This window comes from Marmota monax, unplaced genomic scaffold (assembly GCF_021218885.2).
Source record: "Marmota monax isolate L192 unplaced genomic scaffold, Marmota_monax_Labrador192_F-V1.1 WCK01_AAM20220418_F8-fsc00258, whole genome shotgun sequence".
Classification (NCBI taxonomy): domain Eukaryota; kingdom Metazoa; phylum Chordata; class Mammalia; order Rodentia; family Sciuridae; genus Marmota; species Marmota monax.
Window position 1 is genome coordinate 1,145,772 of NW_026692172.1, and position 21,415 is coordinate 1,167,186.

General features: G+C 34.9%; 1 protein-coding gene across 7 annotated transcripts; it reads left to right on the forward strand.

The window, feature by feature from the left end:
* The first annotated feature begins 214 nt into the window (after positions 1-214).
* LOC124077335 (putative P2Y purinoceptor 10) lies at positions 215-17,280 on the forward strand. Of its 7 annotated transcripts, XM_046421644.2 has the most exons (6): positions 222-344; positions 8,400-8,496; positions 8,726-8,869; positions 8,953-8,993; positions 9,211-9,245; positions 14,674-17,280. In XM_046421644.2, the coding sequence occupies exons 5-6, from the start codon at positions 9,223-9,225 to the stop codon at positions 15,707-15,709; spliced, it is 1,059 nt and encodes a 352-aa protein (XP_046277600.1). In that variant the 5' UTR covers positions 222-344; positions 8,400-8,496; positions 8,726-8,869; positions 8,953-8,993; positions 9,211-9,222; the 3' UTR covers positions 15,710-17,280. The 7 variants fall into 7 exon arrangements, with proteins under 7 accessions (XP_046277640.1, XP_046277600.1, XP_046277592.1 ...); XM_046421636.2 differs by having other exon boundaries at positions 8,726-8,993; XM_046421652.2 differs by lacking the exon at positions 8,726-8,869.
* The last annotated feature ends 4,135 nt before the right edge of the window (positions 17,281-21,415 follow it).

Here is a 21,415-nt window from a genome sequence, read left to right on the forward strand (position 1 = left end):
ACATGGGTTGTGGTGGAAGGGCCTAGGGTGAGAAACATTAAGAAAGGCTAGTATGCATTCATTGTTTGAATGTGCATGGCCTTTGACTTCCTTTACTTTGAATTTCTGTGCACCAATGAAATAAAAGAGAAATAAAACTAGACCAGCATCATTGCTCAAGGGACTTACCTTTAGTCTGTGCAAATAAGGTTTCTGTGGTGAGGCCCAAATGTACTCAACTTCCTCTTTAAAGAAGCATTTCTTTTCAGTTATCAACAGGATATGTGTGTGCCACTCAGAATTAGACTTTTTTACTCCTAGCTCCTTGCAAAGAAACAAGAGTGCTTGTCCGGCCTGAACTCCAGGTAAGTTATAGTCTAGGACCTGGGGTATTAGTGGTTCCATGTGAAAGGACTGGTGGGAGCATAAAGATCAGAACAGGCAAATGTAGGAACAGTGTCTGAATTGAAATGACCCCTGGTTTCTCATGTCAGAATTCTTACAGCAGGAGCAAAGGTGATTGCCTTTGTGTCTGACCAGAATTCCAAGTTAGGGTTAATGCCATTAGTCCCCACCATTACACCAGGAGCATAGAGTCTGTGGTGCAGCTCAGCCTTTGCTAAGTGTTGTGGTGGAAGGGGCTCGGGTGAGAAACGTCTTTGTAAATTGGGACCAAGAATTATAGGAAAAAATGGTAAGCAAAGAGTTGTTTTGAGTTCTACTCATTGGGACAATTTGATATACTTAACCAATAAAATAGGATTTGGATTACTGCTGTGTTTAGTTTATCTAGTTGTATAATGAAGGAAGATTTTTAAACAAACTTTTTGATTTGGTAAATTTAGCTTGCAGACATACTAAGACAAATAATCATTTCCTTCAGGAGATATGAAAGAAAGTAATATTATTGATTTTGGAACTAAAATGATCTTTGAGATGAAAATCACTTGCAGTACAGATGAGGAAACTGAGAACCAGTGAGGTGAAGACAGAATCACCCTGCAAGTTAGTAACAGAATTAGAAATAAGATCCATGTGTTCTAACTCATGTTCCTTTTCCCCTACAGTAGGCTGCATCTTCCAGAGAATACTGTAAATGAATTTATGACCCTAATGATTTTTAGATTAGAAAAAGAGAAAATATATCATGCATAATCTGTTCACCTTGATCCTTTGGAAGGCACTTTTTTACCCAATTTTATCTGTACTGAATAGCAAAGCCCCAAATTGAGGCATTTATCTTTTCAGTTATTATTATTATTGAGTGCTAACATTTCTCCAGTTCTGAGACAAAATGACCAGGTCAAAAGAAAATTTCCAGTTGGGTAGTCCCTGAGAGTAGACTGTGAAAATTCAGTTTGCACCAGGATTGGTCTATACAGGGATAACAAGCTTTGTTGTAATTTTTGTGCGGGATAGTCTCAGATCCAAGGATCCAAGGATATTTTTATTTTGCTTCTTCAAGTGCAGTGGGGAGGCTTTGCCATTTTTATTAATTTTGGAGTTCCTCTGGGCAATTAAAATATGTTAAAATTATTCACAGCTAAAGTAAGTTATACACAGGAATATTGAGGTGGCTAGTGACTTCAGTTATACTCATAATCAGGTCATTCATGTAGGACAGTTATGTTTTTTTTAGTGGTTTCTATTGAACACAGATCCTTCTTTGGTCAAATGCATTTCTTTTTGAGTCCAAATGGGAAAGCTGTTGAGTTAAATCCTAGCAATAGTGGAGCATAATACTCCAAATGAATGAACACAATTATGGGTGGTTTGGGTGGTGATTGTTGATTAGCTGTATTTGAGGTGAGTTGGAGTCCTATGAGGCAGGACAGTCTATAGCCCTCTATTATATTTAACAAAAAGGACAAAGATATTTGTTATGAACCCACACTTTCTAAGAGTTCCACCAATCAGGGAAATGTCTGTCAGGGGGTCTATATTAAAAAGAAAACTTTTGGCCAAAAAGATTCTTATACTTCAGATGAGGATATTTTGTAGGGAAGTTTTCACCTATTATTTATTCACATGCTTCACTGGTAAAGTGATGAAGTAGACAGATCGATACATAAGAAGTGAAGAAGTCTGGATTATAGTTCAAGTTCTGCCAGTGATTCATTTTGTGGCTGTGAGCAAATTGCTTCTTTTGTATGTATCTCAATAATTTCACCTATAATAATGGGAAAAGGGTTAAAATAGATGGTCCTAGTTTACAATAATTGGAGTCTAGGTGTTCAGTACCTGATAAAAGTTATATATCATGGACTGGTAAATAATGGGAATATAGTAGGGAAATCTAATTAGAGAAAGTCTTCTGAACATGTATTTCAGATTTTCATGACAAGTCAGTAATCTTTACCAATGCCCACTATTTTCTTTCAAAAAAGATTATCAAAAGAAATTTAACTTTTGGATCACAGATAAGTATATTTTTTCTTACATAATTTTCTTTCTTAAAAGAATATATGATAGGATATAAACAATAAACAAAGCAAAGGGTTCTGAAATCTGATTTCCACAATAACTCTGTATACAAGTAAAGAGGAAATGAACTTATATTTATTTGCTGCTTACTGTGTACCAGAAATGAAAATTAGTACATTCACATATATTTTCCATCTACACAATGATCTATGTATCAGAAACTAAAATCTTACTTTTACATATGGGAAAACTGATGTCCAAAGATATGAATTGAATTATTTCAAACTAGATAGCCAATAAATAAGTCATGATATAATCCGAAGTCTGCCCAAAATGCATAATTCTTTCCTCTTCTAAAATGCTGCCCCGATTGAAAACATGATATCTAATTAGGCCTCCTTATAAATTATTAAAAATTGAATAGATCCATGTATGGAAGGTCAAATTCAAAATTTGAGATGTTTTTAAATGATCTAATTGCTTTAATTCATTTTAAGGATAAATATAATTTTTACTTCCTCTAATTGACAGAAAAAAAATGTATAGACTTGCAGAATATATCCAAATCTCTGTGCTTCTGACGTCAAGAAGGGTTATTTGGAGTCGATATGTATTAATTCAGGAAATTACAGTTTCCAATTTTAGATGCTCCTCTTTGGCTCTGGCTGTGACTGAGTGAAAAACACCAGGGTTATGAGGATCAAACTAGCTTAGGTAATTCATGCGGGATAAGTTTAAAAATATATATGTTAAGTTCCCAAATGGCCTGTAAAGGTTGTTCCCCATTAACAACTTCTTTCTCTATTTAATTTCTCTTCCTTAAAAATGATAAACACAGAGATTGGCCCTAATACCAATGAAAATAGAAGTAAATTTGAGAACTTGGTTACTTAGTGGTGCTACTTACTTAATGATAATAGGTGGAAAGAAGAGGGGGATTGAGGAGGGTGAAGACTTGTAGAGTTGGGAGTAAGGAAAGTTGGTTGGGAAAGGCACCTGAATTTTTTTTAGATGTTTCTAGAACCTGAATTCTATCCGCCTGACTTTGCCACTTGATAATTTAACAGCTTCAGGCAAATGAAAAAAAAAATCGCTTCTTTGAGCCTCAGTTTCCTCATCCATAAGTTAGATATGATATTCCCTGATCTGTTTATTCATAATAGATCTTTTCAACGAAGATAAATGTCAATTGTATGTAGATGTACTTATAATACATTAAGTATAAATCAGTAGACACACACTTATAATGCATTATTAAGTATAAATGTCAGCTGAGGTGTTATTGGCTATATTAGGAATGGCAGTGACAGTGCTCTTGGTAGGAATTGAGGGAAGCAATGCCTAAGTTAGAACTGCAAGGGAGTTAAAAATCACATTGCCTCATTTTAATAATAAGGAAAATGAAGTCCACAGAAGGGAAGCAATTTATCAAAGCAACACAAAGTGAATTTGAATAGTTACAAGAATCTAAGTCTTTTAGTTCCAAATTTAGTACTTTTTAACATATTCTACTGCTTTTGAGTTTTCCAGATTCCACAAGTGTTATCTAATTCAGTTCATTCTTGTTATAAAGAAATTGTACCACTACTTCATTGATCTATTATGATTTGAGTTCAAAGGTAAAACTACATAAATATATTGTTTTTGATATAATCCTACCCTGACACCTGGTGGGCAGTAATTTACCATATAAACATAGCACATATACATAAAAGTGATAGAAAGAGCCCAGAACAATAGGTTCTCCATCTTTTAGAAACAGTCTTATGAACAAAAATGTCACTTTAAAATATTTTTTCTCCTTGCAATGAGTTGTTTTGACAAGGAGAGTTTGAGCTTTCTCTAATTATGAAGAGCTTCATTACTACTTAAATGATAACTCTTTGGGAAATTCACTTAGTCCTGCTAAGACTCCATTTTCTGATCTGTAAGAGGGCATCATAATAATTAACTGAGTTGTTATAAAATTTAGAATTTGCATAAAAATTAGGACCTAGATAAATGTGCAAAATTCTTGGATTTACTATTTCACAGGGTCTTAGGATTTAAAAAAAATAAATTTATTGTAATCAGTTATACAGAAAAGCAGAATGCTCTTTGATTCATCATACACAAGTGGGGCACAATTTATCACTTTTCTGGTTGTACACAAAGTAGGGCCCCACCACTCATGCAATCATACATGTACCTAGCATTTCTTTTTAATTTTTTAATGTATTTGTTCTAATCAGTTATACATGACAGCAGAATGCTCTTCAATTCATTGTACACAAATGAAACACAGTGTCTTAGGATTTTAGTATAAATTTTGATGTCATAATAACATAAGCTCAGTTTAGCTATATCTTTTTGAAACTAGCATTGAGCTAGTTGGTTGAGAAAGGCAACTGGGTTTTTGGAGATGTTATTGGTACCTACGAAGACATTGGACTCAGGTCCAATGAATAATATTTGAAGAGCTGATGCACCCTTGTGTTCTGAGATAAAATTAGGTATTTCTACAAAATAAAGTGCTCAATGGTTAAATTCCCACTTAATCATATTGGATTCCTATTGGAAAAGGAAAGCTTGGGATTGTAGAATTTGAAGCTTTTAGGTATCAAGATTTGTTAGAATCAAACCTTATTATACTTGCATTTACCACATTTTCCTCAGTAGTAGAAGGAGAAAGGTTATGGAAGTTTTTTAGGAGAGTAACTCATGGGAGAGACATAGCTAATAAAATTACCTAAGGCTCTGCAAATATGTGCCCATTCTCCATATTCTTACCTTTATAATTTAATGCATATGAACTGAGCCACTACTGCATGCTTAGCCCTCTACTAAGTAAAGTGAATTATATAAATGTCTAAGGGTCAGAATCTCAGAGAGATTGCATTCTCCTAGTGCAAACTATAAATTTAGTGGAAATTTGAAGAAAAGGGAAATTAGAGTAGGGCTGCCTAGTACAAGGGATGGGATGGGATCTTGAGATAGGAGTAAAATACTGATCTCTGATATGGGATCGAGGCAAAAAAAAGGAGCTTAACTGAGTGTTAATCATAACTTTATACCAATTTTCATTATCAGGTATATCATTAAAGCCATACTTTAACAGTAACTCGGAGATGGTTGCTGGTTTCCTGCTTTGCTTATTAGATTACACCCCTGTGCTGGTTATTCCCCTTAGGTATTTAACATCTGCCAACACAGCACAGCATAACTCTTTCTCCCCCTCCCCACCTTTTTTTTTTTGTACCAGAAATTGAACGCAGGGGTGCTTAATCACTGAGCCACTTCCCCAGATTTTTTGTATTTTATTTAGAGACAGAGGCTCACTGAGTTGCTTAGGACCTCACTAAGATGATGAGGCTGGATTTGAACTTGTGATCCTCCTGCCTCAGCCTCCCAAGCCACTGGGATTACTGATGTGCACCATCATACCCAGCTGCAGACCCCTCTTTCAAGAGAAAAAAAAGCATCACTTCTTCATTATCCTGATTTTGGGGGGTAGGAGGCTTGTATCCTGTAGAGAGCACTATAAAGTGGAGGCACCAAGAAGCCTTACTTCTGTAAGACTGGTATTGGAGCCACTGGGAATTCGGCTCTCATTTCTGTCTGGGTAGCTCAGAATCACAGAACTCAGGACTGGACTGAGTTGTGGAGATATGTATAGCACTTGGAAATGCATTGAACAATGGACATAATGTGAGGAAAAGAAAATAATTGGTGTGAACAACTATTGTGAGGAATATTTTTAAATAGAAAAGGAAGATGAAAAAGAAGGATAAGGTGCATAGAATAAAGAATCATTATTTGGTGGGTTAGAGAAACTTCATGACAAAGAATTAGCTGAGGTGGAGGAGGGCATGGAAGTCTGGGAGTGAAAGGGAATAACTAATGAATAAGATCAAGAGAGATATGAGAGGAGTATGCTAATTCATCTTCAGACAGAAAGAACAGCTTGGGATGTACAAAGAGTGCAGCTTTAGATAAGATTTGTGTTGGGAGGGGACAGTAGATGAAACTGAGTTACTTCTCACTCAGTAACCTCAATAATTCTCTGTGAGGTAAGGGATAAAGCCATCTGCTAAGAAAGGTGGGGGATGGGAGAGCTTGAGAGAGGAGGAAGCTTTAGTAGAGTTGTTAAGGTGCTGGATAGCTGCCATGCTAATAGAAGAAGATACTAATTAGGTGCATGAGAATAAAGCTGGAACAAAAATCTTAGGCTGGAGATCATTAATTTATAGTTGTGTCATTCAAAATAGACCCTGTTTTTTTAAACAGAATCATTCATCCATTTAGATAGTACAATAGAAAATGGATTGTGGACTTCCTCTTAGATTAGGACTTTGCAAGGTTGGTGAAGCAGAAGAAAGCAGAACAGGAATATATGAATTATTGGGTGAGAATAGTTGATTTGACAAACTATTTAATCTGGACACGGAAGTAAGTAAGATGATGAAGGATGCTAGGTGACACTAAAAGAAATGGAGAGATTTAGATATTAATCTCTGGAAGTGAATAGTGCAAATTTCCAGTGGAATTTGGTGATTCTGAGTGAGTCTGTTAGAGAAAAACATTTTAAAAATCAGGAATTAATGAAACTTATCAGAGAATACAAATTTAGAAAGCACTGGACTAAAGAAGAGGTGATTTTTTTCAGGTTTTCAGGGCAAGTGAATGCTGTTAGTTGCTACATTTAAAACTGCTTTGAAGAAGTTTGAAATTGTGATATATTTCTATAACCTTTCAAAAGTTTTATAAATGAAATTATTATTGGCTCCTCAAACAATCTTGGAAACTGGCCAATTCCATATCTGAATTTTACTTTAAATTCTAATTTTTTGAATTTAGATGATATTCTTTTTTAAAAAAAATATTTATTTTTTAGTTATAGGCAAACACAATATCTTTATTTTATTTTTATGTGGTGCTGAGGATCGAACCCAGTGCCTCACACATGGTAGGCAAGCGCTCTACCTCTGAGCCACAACCCCCACCCCAGACGATATTCTTTATCATCCAGCAGCAGGATGACCAACTATGCTGTTGCCTTGAACTGTCATGCTTTAGCACTGAAAATTCTATATCCCAGGGAACCCTCAATCCCAGGCAAACTTAGACTGTTGATCAACTAAAATACTCCCAAATGATATGGACTCCTTGTGTCCCATTCTTCTAATCCATCTTCTACAATATTGCCAGTGAAGTCATTCAAAAATTCAAATATAGTTGTATCACATTTCTTAGAATTTAAACCATTAAATGCATTCAAAATTTTCCATGCTCTTGTCTTATCTACCTTTGTATAATCTTCTCTCTTCCACTCCCTTTCCCCACTCTCATGTCCTGTCCTATATGTTCCACATTTCATACTATTGGCCAGCTGAGATAGAATGCCTATTGTTCCATTTTGTTATGTTATTCATTTTATACTTTGGAGTCTTTGGATGGTATTAATTTATCCTGGAATCCCTTGCTCATTCTTTTATCTATGTCCTGCCTATTCCCATACTTGATCATTGAAAACTCAATTATCCTTCAAGTTGTACTTTAAAACTTCCTCTTCTATGTAGGCTTTATTTCTCTTTCCACAGAAACATCTTTGTTTCCTCTTTCATGACGTGTTTTTGAAACTATTATGGTTAATTACTCTTGTGTCCATCCATGTGACTGTAAACTTCTGAAGGGTAATGGCCACGTATTATTCTTCTATGTAATTTACCACCCCACCCCCAGTAACCTCAGCAATTAGCATATAAGATAAACATATAGCAGAATACCTGTTTGCTGATGAAATCACAAATTGTCAAGTCCCAGATAAGGGATGTGGATACAATCAGCATAGATTGGCATACTTATGGGAGCCTTTCTTGTAGAATTGGGGCTTGATGCCAGCTTTGAAGGAATGTTAGAATTTAAATAGGGCGGTGGATAAATCAGGAAAATTAAGATTAACTTTCTTTCTTTCCCAACTATAATTTCTGCTTTGCTCTCCAATTCTGTTCTTACAGGTACCAATAAAAGAATGAAGATGGCTTGGTACAATTGCCATCCTATCTCACTTAAGATGCTGTATCTCAAAGAATTTGATAGAAACAATCTGATATGGTGAGAAATGCATTGAGTAAGAGGCCTAAAAATCTTTCTTCTGTTTCTAACTCTACCATAGTTTAACCCTGTGACCTTGAGCAAAGTACTGACTCTTTCTAGATACATCTCTTTATCAGCTAAAACTAGGTAGGGTTATCACCATTATCTCTCCTACTTAACTTACAGGGATTATGCTGTGCTAACATAAAAGTTATTAACCACCTGTAACATTAACTTTAATTCTTAGGGAGAGAGACCATGGCAGACGATCCTGTATTTTCTATAGAACCTAGCACAGGGTTCCTAGGATGGAACCTATTGAATATATGCTGATTGAGTGATGGGCTTTGACATAGCCAAGTACTCAAAAATCCATGGAATAAAATATTTTGTGAGTTATTTCTCTTTTATATTGACTTTCCAAATGTAGAGTACTTTGGAGACTGTAGATGTAACTCTTCACTTCCATTCCAGATCCCATACACAGATAAGAAATGATTTGCTGATGAGATGAGGTAGGTATGCCCATAACAGAATGGCAACTAGCAAAAACAAAAGTTTGAGTAGCCCTTGAAAGCAGATCACAAGTACTACTCTCTTTCTGAAGTCCAAATAACAGCATTGATGATACTCTAAGATCTTGAGTTGTGCTGGTTTTTACTTATAAAAACAGGTAACCAGTATATCTGATCACCTGTAATTTTAAAATTTATTCTTTTGCTCTTATTTCAGGACTCTATAGGCATGGATTTTCTGAGTAAGAAAGGGTAAGTATAGAGAATATTGATGCTAATAGACAAAATTGGAAGACAACACTTTGGGGAAACAGCAAACAGCAAAACATATCAGTTGTAATATGACTCTCATTTTTGCTTAATGCTTCTAAGTAGGAGCTTTGAACTATTGTATATTCAGTTTAGTACTATTATACAAGTAATCTTTGAGTGCTTAGTAGGTAGCAGGTTGGGTCCTGGATGTATGATGATGAACAAAACAGATTTTTTTTTATGGTGCTAGTGAAGTTAAGAGCACAGTACTTCAAATAGCCAAATAAAGAAGTAAACAAACAGTTAAATTACAAATAGTGATGTTACAAAGGGCCAAAATAGAGAGTATGAGCATATGTAATTATATGTGGGATTACTTTCATAGGGTTGGTTATAAATGGTCTATTTGGCCTACAAACTGAGATTAGAAAGAACCAAAAATATAAAGATCTGGAGGGAGAAAATTTCAGAGAGAAGGAACAATGTATGCAGAGACCTTTGTCAGATAAAATCTTGGCTTGTTAAAGGAACTGAAAGCATCTCAGTGTGGTTGAAATACAGAAAATAAGGAAGATAATGGAATTAAGTGATATTTAAAGACATAGAATCCATAAGTTATAAAGTCTTTGGGTCACAATGAGAAGTTTGGAGTAAATGCTAACAGCATTAGAGAACCAGAAAATGATTTTAAGCAAAGGAATGGTATGGTGTTACAAGGAAGGATCACCTGGGTTATATGTGGAAAGAGTTAGAAGGGTTCAAAAGATGGCAAATCTCCTAATTAAAGAGAAATACATGTTAAAAGAATTTCAACAAGTGTGGTAAAATATAAAAGAGAGGCAAGGAGAGTACAGTGTCAACCATGGAGTCCAATGATAATACATGAACTCTTTCCACCCCATGCAATATTTGTGAGTTCATTGCAACTTATGTAAACCCTCTATGCCTCAACTTCCTCATTTGTGACATCGATATAATCATAGGACTCCTATGAGAATAAATGAGACAATGCATATAATGCATTTAGCCTATAAATAAATGGTAGTTCTCATTAAATGATAATACTAGTGTTAGACATATTATGGGAAATGGACTCCAAGGTAGACAGTCCAGTACAGCAGCTGTTGCAATTGTTCAGTGGGGTAATGACAGTGGCCTGTATCAGGACAGTGGTAAGAGATACAGCTAGATTGTGGAAATTTGGGGAGGTAAAATCATCTAGTTTCTGATTGAATATTAGGGGTACTAGAGTAACAGAAGTTGAAGTGACTCTCCAATTTTTAGCTTTAGTGTCTGGGAGGAGAGTCAGGGCATTGACTGAAAAGGAAAGAACAGATAAAGGAGTGAATCACTAATCTCACATCTCTGTAAGAGACAGGAACCCTAGATATGTTTAAATTAAAAGGGAGAGAGATTGGCAACAGAAGCAACATCAACCACGCAGATATAGACAGAGAAGGGGAGAGAGAGACAGAGACAGAGAGACAAAAGCAAGGAAACCGAAGAAACATACTTTGAATATTCCTGATAGTGACTTCTTAGGTTGTTCTCCTTTCTTAAATCTCAGTGACACAACTTTTTCACAGAAAGCTAAATGTTCCTTCTCTAACAGATTCTGTGTTTTTGCCCAACCCCTAATAAATTCCCCTGCTGTTCCCCAGCATGGGGATTTTATACTTACTTGTCACTGAGAAGATTCAGGGGGAAACTCTTTCTACTTTCTCTTCAGTCTGGAGAAGAACTTTTGAAAAGCAAGCCATGAGAATCTCTAAGCTCACAACGAATTGTGAATTTCAGAGGCGTAGAAACCACAATAAAAATGAAGGTGTGAACTTGACCTCTAGCTTGCTGTTTTGGCCTAAATGGGCTCTGTTATTTAACACAGAGGTGTAAACAGAACATCTTCCTTTTGTAAGTGAAACTTTCTACACTAGTGGAGCCAAAACAAACAACCATGTTTGTTAAGTACAAAAATGGAAGTGTGATTTGAGTGGGTGTGAGCTGTTTCTAAATTTTGAAATTGTAATGCACTTGTATCTTCTTTTGTTTTCTTATATCCTCTGCAGGGATTATATAATAAATAGTAGCATCAATGTTAATACTGAACTCTAAGTGGGTAGTGGCAAGGGATGATTTACATGTATGGGGACAAATATTTAGTTCTATCCTGATAGCCAAACTAGTGTTACAAGATCATACTATCTTACTATGGGATTAGAAATGCTCTACCATAATATGCTTTCACACGTTACAATGAGAGGTAGGTAAGCTAGCTGCATTCTACTATGTAGTCCCTCCAACTCAGAGAAAAGAAAGTAGAGTAGTGAAAATAGCAAAAGATTTGAAGAAAGCCTGCATGATATTAGATCCTATATTTACCATTTTCTATTTTTCTTACTTTGTGAAATTTATTAAATCTTTCTGAGCCTCAGTTTCCTCATGTGCATTCTGAGAGTAATAATAGTTCTACCTCTCAGCATAGTTGAAGGAATTAAATTAGATAATTCATGTGAAATCTTCCTTTTTGGATAACTTGGTGAATTCTTTGTTGTTGTTGTTGATAGCTTTATTGAGGTACGATTAACATGCAATACACTGCAAATATGTCAAGCATAAAATGTGAGCTATTAAACCTTATACATACAGCTATAAAAATCATAATCAAGTTACTGAATGCATCTAATACAACAAAAACATTCTTTTTGTCTATAAAACTACCAGTCTTTCCTAACTCTTCCACATGCACAAACCACAGCAAACATTTTTAGTATTTTATAAATGAAATCCTGTTATGTACTTTTTAAGATGGGGCTTTGGCTTTTTACACTAACCAGAGCTATATTGAGGTTAATCTATCTTGATGCATGTGTAAATAGTTTGCTTATATTGCTGAGCAGTATTCTTTATATAACACCTATATACCACCATACCTCTGGTGGTAGGGTAGATTGACTCTAATTGGGATCCCTGGAGGACCCTTTGGGCAGATTTACCTATAGCTTTTTCCTGACAAATTTACCTGGATGCATTCTTGATGGTCACAACATGATGATTATCTGACTTTCCCCATGTGAGAACTTATCCACCCTCCCACTCTAAATCATACATATATACACAAGAAGATTACATGACTCTTTCAGACATATCACAGATGATAGGCCAAATAGTGTGAGTGAAAAAGGAGAGGAGAGGGAGTGAAAGGGAAGAGGAGAGGAAGTGAAAGTACTTTTTAGAATAACAGCAGCTCATAACATTGACACTTTTCTGTGAATTCATGTCTTAGACTTTTGTTCTCCTATCATATGTCTATGTACTGGATTTGTTAATACATAAGAAGTCATTCTACCACTAATGTGGAGAAGCTAAAACCTATCACCCCTCTGATTTGGTAAAAACAAATTTGAAACAATAACATCAAAACACCACACCTGAAGAACAAACTCACTAATTTATTTCTTCTAATTCTAGAACTGAATAGTAGCAGTTATCTGAATCTAGTAGTCACTGCTGCAAAATGACAAAATGTATGCTTATAAAATTTGTCTTTGGGACAGTGGAATGAATCTGACATAACTTCCCTATGTACATTTATAAATACACCACATGGATCTCACCATCATGTATATCCACAAGACTGGGATGCTAATTAGAATAAGATATACTCCATGTGTGTATAAATGTCAAAATAAACTTTATTGTCATGTATAACTGAAAAGAACAAATAAAAATAAATCTAGTATCAAAACTTTGAAAATAAAAATTTAATTCATATTTGATAAGGTATATTTTCTATCAATATCTGGAATTATTTAGAATCTATATCCACATCCAGACAAAACAATAGAAAATTGTCTTTGGGAGGAAAACAAAGATGGAAAGAAGGAGGTATATGGAGAGTAGGTAACTTGTTCTCCCACTTGAAGTCACAGATTTTTCATTTAGTGGTTGTGTGGACATAAAACCATCTTTTCTGGATATTGCTTCTTTTACCTGTATTATCTGGAGGTTGAATATGATGATTTCCAAAGGTTTTTCCCATTCTGAAATTTTACATGATAATTGAAGTAAGATAATTAGTCTGTTGCTCTCCTGCCAGTCATCTGCAAAATACAGACTGGACCTTGAGAAGATTACCCTAATCTTTCTCCATGTCCTAACATAATACATAATAAAAATCATACTACCTCAGAGAGTCAAGAAGTTGAGGCAGGAAGATTTCAAGCTTGAGACCAGCCTCAGTAATTTAGCAAGACTTTCAGTGATTTAGTGAAATTGTCTCAAAATACAAATTAAAAAGGTGTGGGATGTAGCTTAGTGGTAAATCATCCTTGGGTTCAATCTCCACTACCAAGAAAAAAAAATACTAAAGTATAAAGTACGATTGAAGAATTCAAAAAGTTTTCTCCTTACAATGATTAATGAAAACAATGTTAAATTTTTTTCAAAAAAATGATTTTGGTGGCCTATTTTGCTGGTACCCTGAGCAATCTTAACGGTGATTGCTGGATATCATGAAATCCTGATGATACCTCACCAGTACAGGATTCCCCTTAGAGGGAATTTTTTTCCTAAGATGATTTGAATGGAAATGCCTTAAAATTCAGTTTCTAAATTCAAATATTGAAATATATTATGTATATATAGGGATTAAACTCAGAGGCACTCGACCACCGAGCCACATCCCCGCACTATTTTGTATTTTATTTAGAGACAGGGCCTCACTGAGTTGCTTAACATTGCTGAGGCTGGCTTTGAACTTGCGATCCTCCTATATCAGCCTCTGGAGCTGCTGGGATTACAGGCATGCACCACTGTGCCCAGTAATCATATGAATTTTAAATAGGACCTAAGCCAAAAGAGACAGACAAACTCTAAGAGAGCCTCTGTCATAAGTTATTATGATAAAATGATAACAAATCCATAGTCCTCAATTTTGAAAATCAGCCATGATACTGCTTGAGGAATTAGGGTCATTTTTTAAAGTGCTGAGTGCCAAGGTAGAAATCTAGCACCCAATGAACAAAATGTTACAGGAGAGGCAAGGGTATCCAAAAGATGAGGCTAAATTTCTACCATCTTGACTTGGAGTGACTGAGCAGTATTCACTCTAACCAGGGACTTGGGCAAAACAAATTTGGCAGCAAAAGAAATATACTTGCATGCTATACTCTTTGTTGTAGGGTGAATAATAGATTGAGTATTTAAATACACCCTTGCTTGCAAGACATAACTTAGAGAACCTGATTGAGCAGTTGTAGGAAAGTTCCATTATTCCTTAAGTGATTGACTGTATGATCTTGGATCAGTAGTACATCTTCCTTGAGCTTCTACTTTGTAATTCTAATATTCTGTACCTTTCTAAATATAAGAAAGATCTGGGTGTTGATTAAACAATTAATCACTGTTCTTTTTTCTTTGCTTTTGGCAGGGATCATAAATCCATGGCGTACCTTGATGAATATACTGAAATATTCAAGATGGGTAGCAACCATACCAACTATGTTGAGACTAATTGCAATGTCACTAATTTGACATTTCAGTACTCCCTCTATGCAACCACCTATATCCTGATATTCATCCCTGGTCTTCTGGCCAATAGTGCAGCCTTGTGGGTCCTGTGCCGCTTCATCGGCAAGAAAAATAAAGCCATCATTTTTATGATCAACCTCTCTGTGGCTGACCTGGCTCATGTGCTGTCCTTACCCCTCCGAATTTACTATTACATCAACCGCCACTGGCCTTTCCAGAGGGCCCTTTGTCTGTTGTGCTTCTACCTGAAGTATCTCAACATGTATGCCAGCATTTTCTTCCTGACGTGCATCAGCCTGCAGAGGTGCTTCTTTCTCCTCAAGCCATTCAGGGCCAGAAACTGGAAGCGTAGGTATGATGTGGGCATCAGTGCTGTCATCTGGGTCATCGTGGGGACTGCCTGTTTGCCATTTCCTATCCTGAGAAGCACAGACTTAGGCAACAACACAGAATCCTGCTTTGCTGATCTTGGTTACAGGCAAATGAATGCTGTGGCTTTGGTTGCAATGATTATAATTGCTGAACTTGCTGGATTTGTGATTCCAGTGATCATCATTGCCTATTGTACCTGGAAAACTACTATATCTTTGAGACAGCCACCCATGGCTTTCCAAGGGATCACCGAGAGGCAAAAAGCATTGAGGATGGTTTTCATGTGTGCTGCAGTCTTCTTCATCTGCTTCACTCCCTATCACATTAACTTTATTTTTTATACTATGGTAAAGGAAACTATCATTAGCAGTTGTCCCATTGCCAAAAGCACACTGTATTTCCATCCTTTTTGCCTGTGCCTTGCAAGTCTCTGCTGCCTTTTGGACCCAATTCTCTATTATTTCATGGCTTCAGAGTTTCGTGACCAACTGTCTCGCCATAGCAGCTCTGTGACCCGTTCCCGTCTCATGAGCAAGGAGAGTGGTTCATCAATGATTAGCTAAAAATAAAATAAGTAATTATAACTGTTTAGTTATGTTCTTGGGATTTTTTTCTAAAGGTCAGAATTACCATCCAGATAATTTTTTTAACTAAATGGAAACAAGAAAAAAAAGTGTTTTCTTGTATGATAGTTGAGGTCACAGGGATGTGATAGCAGAGGGAGTGTTGAAAATGTAGAAGAAGGGAAAACAGTATTTGTCTTCCTGAACTTAAAAATTCAAGGTACTTTATCAGTTAAGAGACCTAGATCACGTTTTTACAAATGTTTGTAACAAAAGAGAAACTGGATACTTTAGCTTAAAAATTTTCTGTAGATATTGCTAATAAGATACAACAAATACAAGAATTTTTTTCTCAAATTTAAAAATCAATCTCTTTTGTAAGAAGAATTCTATTTCTAAATGAGAGTCTGAGTGTTAAATCATAAAGAGGTGTGAGGAGTTAAAGCAGTGCATATGCTTCAGGACCACAAAATTTTTACTGAAGGAAGGGTGTAGAAAATCATTCATTCACTGAAAATTTATTGGATGTCTATTTTGTTCTGGACTGCCTATTTCTTAGACACTTTGATATATAGTATCTCATCTGACCCCTCTAACAAAAATGGTATAATGTGAAAGTTTCTAATACAAATGAATAAATGGCATCTCAGAGAGGTTAAGCAACTTGCCTTTGATTAAAAGTAGTGAGCCAAAATTTGTTGAGTATAAATCATGTATTCTCAAGTTATTCTCTCTATGTTATTATACTCATTAGGGTAATACTAAACTTAAGTGCAATAGTTAAGCTAAGACACATGAGATTAAGGTCATTTCAATATGATTTTCCTTGATTACCCCCAAAAATCTATGGGTTATGGGGTTAACCTGTCATAGTTCAGGCTGCAAGGTCTCTGGTGATAGCTATGTTGTCATTGTAACAATCTATTGAATCATGACAAGGGGTCCAGAAGACCCAAATAGTTCAGTAGTTTTCAAAACATATATTTTAAGGCTTAATACAGGTCATATAATCTTTATAAATAAGTGAAAGGAAGTTTTGAAACTGAGCATTGGACTTTTTTCTGTAAAATTTAGTTTTTAAAAATATGCCTAACTGCTTTTTTTAACAACTATATATTACTCTGAGCAAATGTGTGTTTGACTTTTAAGAAGCTTTTCTGTAAGCAGGACTCACAGAATTGCATAGAAAACAAAATATTATCATATTGTGAATGAATATGAGAAAATATGTATCCTCTCTCTGGCAATCTTATCTTAATTTTCCCAAAGTTTATAGATACTGTTTTAGCATCATTATGGAGGATTTGAATACAAGCAATCCCTTAGCTTCTCAAGTTGGCATTTATGAAACTCAATCTGACATTCTTATCTTTTACATCTGAAATATAAATAGCATAGACATTGGGTGGAGGGAGGAAAATGCAAGTCATAGTCCTCAAAATATCCATTTGAACAGATTTGCTTTAGCAGAAGAAGGGACAACTAAAAGGAGGAAGTTTTTTAAAGAACAAGTTTTCTGGGGAGAGAGAATTCTGTAATTATAAATTAATAAAACTGTTTTTTCATGTGTATATATCTGTATGTACTTTATTAACCTGCATCTGAAGTCACTGTCTAAAGAGTTTCCATATGTCCTTGGACTTAATGGCAGCATTATAAGAATCATGGTCCCACTCTGAAGAGATGACATTGAAAAAAACCCACTTGGAACTACACAACCTGCTATGTTTGTGGAGAAAAGAAACCTCAGAATTTAAGCATCACAGGCTTCATATTCCCTCCTCTCAAGTGGTTGATGAGGCATAGTGCTTCATGCACAAGATTTGTGGATTAGTGGGCAAGTTAAATGATGTGCCTTTCAATTTGGCCACTGTTGGAAGGAAAATCTTTGGGCTTTTTCTGATATATGAATTCATAATGGGATTAGAGGAAAAACCACAAAACCATATCCAAGCAAACAATAGTTGGTTCTTGTATTTTAAAGGCTAGGAAATCTTGCAAAATGCCAGCGGGAAAGGTGACAGTGCTTGAGCTGATCAGATAGCACACCAAGAAATCACAGAGACTGCCTTAAACTATTACAATTGCCAATTATTTTAATAGCTGTCCCTATGATTGTCACAGGGACATGATGTGAGACAATGAGGATAGCCAAACATACATCCTTAGTTTTTCAAAATTTAATGCTAAACCCTACATTGCCCACAAATTGCTGTAAGATACCTATCATAATTCACTTAGAAAGCATTCAGAATCTCTTAACACTGATGAAAGACTAATCTGCTGATAGTTTTAGTTAAAATGGAAGAAATTTAATAACGCTTACAATAATGTACATGACTTTAATTGCAATTTATGCATGGTTATGCTGTTTACATTTAGAAAGCATGAAATACTAGCAAAGAATATATAATGTTTGCCATTGAATAAGTAGATTACCATTATGTGTGGTTATTTCTATAAAAATATTAAGCATGAAAATTTTGGGGGTGGTACTGGCTATTGAACCCATAGCTTTGAACATGCTAGACATGTATTGCTACCACTAAGCTATATCCTAGCCCCACCATCAGACTTCTGTTTAAACATTTAACTCCTCTATTATAGAATTGCTTCTGTGAGAAAATCAATTTCTCCTTACATCATTTTGCAATTTCCATGAATACAATTTACAAAAAAAAGAGATTACTGCTTATAATAGAATTTAAATCACATCCCCCATTTAAGGCTGTAAGTAGTATGGTTATCATATTTATATTTTTGAGCTAACACTGTGACTTAAAGTAAGTGTAAAATGTACTATACCATTACAATTTAAAGTATGCTGCTATTCTCTAAAGCTCTGAGGTGGTAAGTAACTTCAATTTTGTTTTATGAAGAAAAATTAGTTTATGTTATTTATCTGGGTGTTCCTTTGTCCAAGATATACAGAATGCATAAAGTATGAAACCATTGGTTTCACAGGAGCCAAATTTCAAATTTGGTACTAAGGAGAAAGAAGGAGAGTAGCAAAATTCCAGGAACCTTTGGCATAGACTAGCAAATTTTCTGATTTTCTGGAGTTAGGGTGATGGATTTCTGTGACCTGAGAAATTGCTTTAAATGGCCTAGCATTCTTTTTGGACACCCTCTCATACCAGGACAGGAAGAACAAAAGCTGAGGTGACTAGTTCTGAATATTATAGATTAGCTGGAAGTATATAGGGGACATAATTAACAAGGTTATAAAGATTAGAGACCTAGAATATACAGGTTCTTAAATTACAGGCATAGAAGATGGAGTTTGAGTGGTGGGGTAAGGTAAGGTGGATCATAAAAATTTTGAATATATATTTAAATAGTTTATAATAGCAGGTCCTAAATAGTTATTGAACATAAGAATATAGGCAAAAGCCTGGTGACATGTATACATCACTTTTTACTGATTCATTATGTAGGTAAGGTTATATAGATAATTTCACAAACATACCTATGTGTAATTAAAATATATAATAGAAAGTTATCACCCATGGAATCTACATATGTGAGAGAATTTTCATGGATTGTTAAATTTAATTCTCACAACAACCCATGAGGTAAGTACTATAATTTCTCCAATTCTCTAGATGGAAAAAAGACAAGAAAGAGGCTAAATAACTTGATTATACTCAATTTCCTCACATTCCTCTTTCTAATTTCTTATTCTAAATTCATGAGGCAGCAAATCCTGGGGCCTACTATGAATACATATATGATGGTACAGATAGCCTCAGCTTTATATACACATTGGTGTAAAACAAAAACTTGAAATTACTACACTGAAATGTTAGAGTAAGTTATTTTTAGGGGATCTAATTATGAATAATTATTATTTTCTACCTTATAATCTAATTTTTCAGAATTTCTTTCATAAGAATACTATTTTTCCCTAAAGATAGGAAATATTATAAAGTATGAGTTTTCAGTTATGTAATTAAAAGGAAAACAATTGCTTCAGAATGAAAAGTATGAGGGGTGGATTAAAAAAAATAAAGCGTAATAGTTAGTAGACATTATATAAAAAGGGATTGTAGTTTCTGAAATATCTTTGGAATGTTTAAAAGTTTATTATATACCAAATTATGAATATACCTGATATACAAAGGTAGTAATTGTGCATATGACATTGTATGACCAAAATTAAAATTACCAATTTATGTAAATAGTAGAAAATGGGACACATAATAACTAATATAAGATAATTTTTTAAAATAATATGATAAATATAATGCAGACAAATTTGAAAATGTCATTGACATGGGTGGTTTTCTGTTTGAAAGAATTACCAAAATGAACAAGAATGGAAAACAATTGATTACCTAAGAAATTAAGAAAATTACTAAATACATTTCCACTAAAGACAATCATATCTGGTATATTCTTTAAAACTTTCAATGAGCTCATAATTTCCATTTTTTCATATTGCTCCTAAAATCCAGAAACAGGCAAACCATTTAATTTTGCAATGTAATTTTGTCCTTATTAAAACACATAAAAATAAGGTCATTTATCAAAATATAGTCAAAAAGCTAAGTAAAATACTTACAAATATAATTAATCAGTGCATTAAAATCTTAATATTGTTATATTTAAACAGTAACTGTATACAATAATTTAAGTGTAATTTTAGTGTAATCTCAGGAATATAAGCCAAGCTCAACATAAATTTTATTCAATTATAAATAAACCTAACAAAATCAATTCTTCCTTCCTTCTCTGCAAACTAAAATAGAAACTAAGTTCAAGAAACAAATCCAAACACTTGTCAATCTGTGAGGGATATGCTAATAGAGCAATTAGAATTGTCTGGCTGTCTTAACTGGCTGTTACCAAATAATTAATGAGGTCAAGAAGCACATATAACATGTCTTTTAGCCAGGTGTGGTGGCACATGTCCATAATCTCAGAGACTTGGTAGGCTGAGGCAGGAGCATTGCAAGTTCCAGGCAAGCCTTAGCAACTTAGTGAGATCGTAAACAATTTAGCAAGATAAGAAACTGTCTCAAAATAAAAAAATAAAAGGCAGCTGGGGATGTAGTTCAGCAGTGGTTATGCGCCCCTGGGTTATATCCCCAGTACAAAAAAGCATATGTGTGTCACTTGAGAGATGGGACTATAGCTCAGTGTTAGGGCACTTGTCTAGCATGTGTAAGGCCCTGGCTTCCATCAACAGCACCTTGAAAATATGATCAAAAAGCAGATATAGGGGCTGGGGCTGTAGTTCAGTGGCAGAGCTCTTGTCTAGCAGGTATGAGGTATTGGGTTTAATCCTTAGCACCACATAAAAATAATAAAAACAAAAACAAATCATGCTATCCATCCACAACAACAAAAGAATTTAAAAAGTAGATACGTGTCATTTGATTATCACCAATTAATTAAGAATGAAATCCAATCATCGATTTGACTATTAAGAACTTGAAGGCTAGGAGTATTCCTCAGTGGTAGGTGCTTGTCTACCATGCACGAGGCCCTGGGTTCAATCCCTAGTACCACATGCACACATGACCTTTAGTGTATCTACAGCTACTTGCAACCTATAAATGCTTGACACATGGAAAGTGTTAGATTCTGTTTTGCAAAATACATGGTCATTCTTACCTAGGCTTGCCAAAGAAATATTTCCCAACAGCTTCTACAGACAGTCTCTTTCCAGGTTCAGGTGTAAGATAGTTTTATTTATAGACA

Bases quoted from the DNA above. Each gene is read 5' to 3' on its own strand.
- LOC124077335 (XM_046421617.2), top strand. The intron at 9,246-14,673 runs GTAAGTATAGAG...TGCTTTTGGCAG, and splicing joins GATTTTCTGAGTAAGAAAGG to GGATCATAAATCCATGGCGT.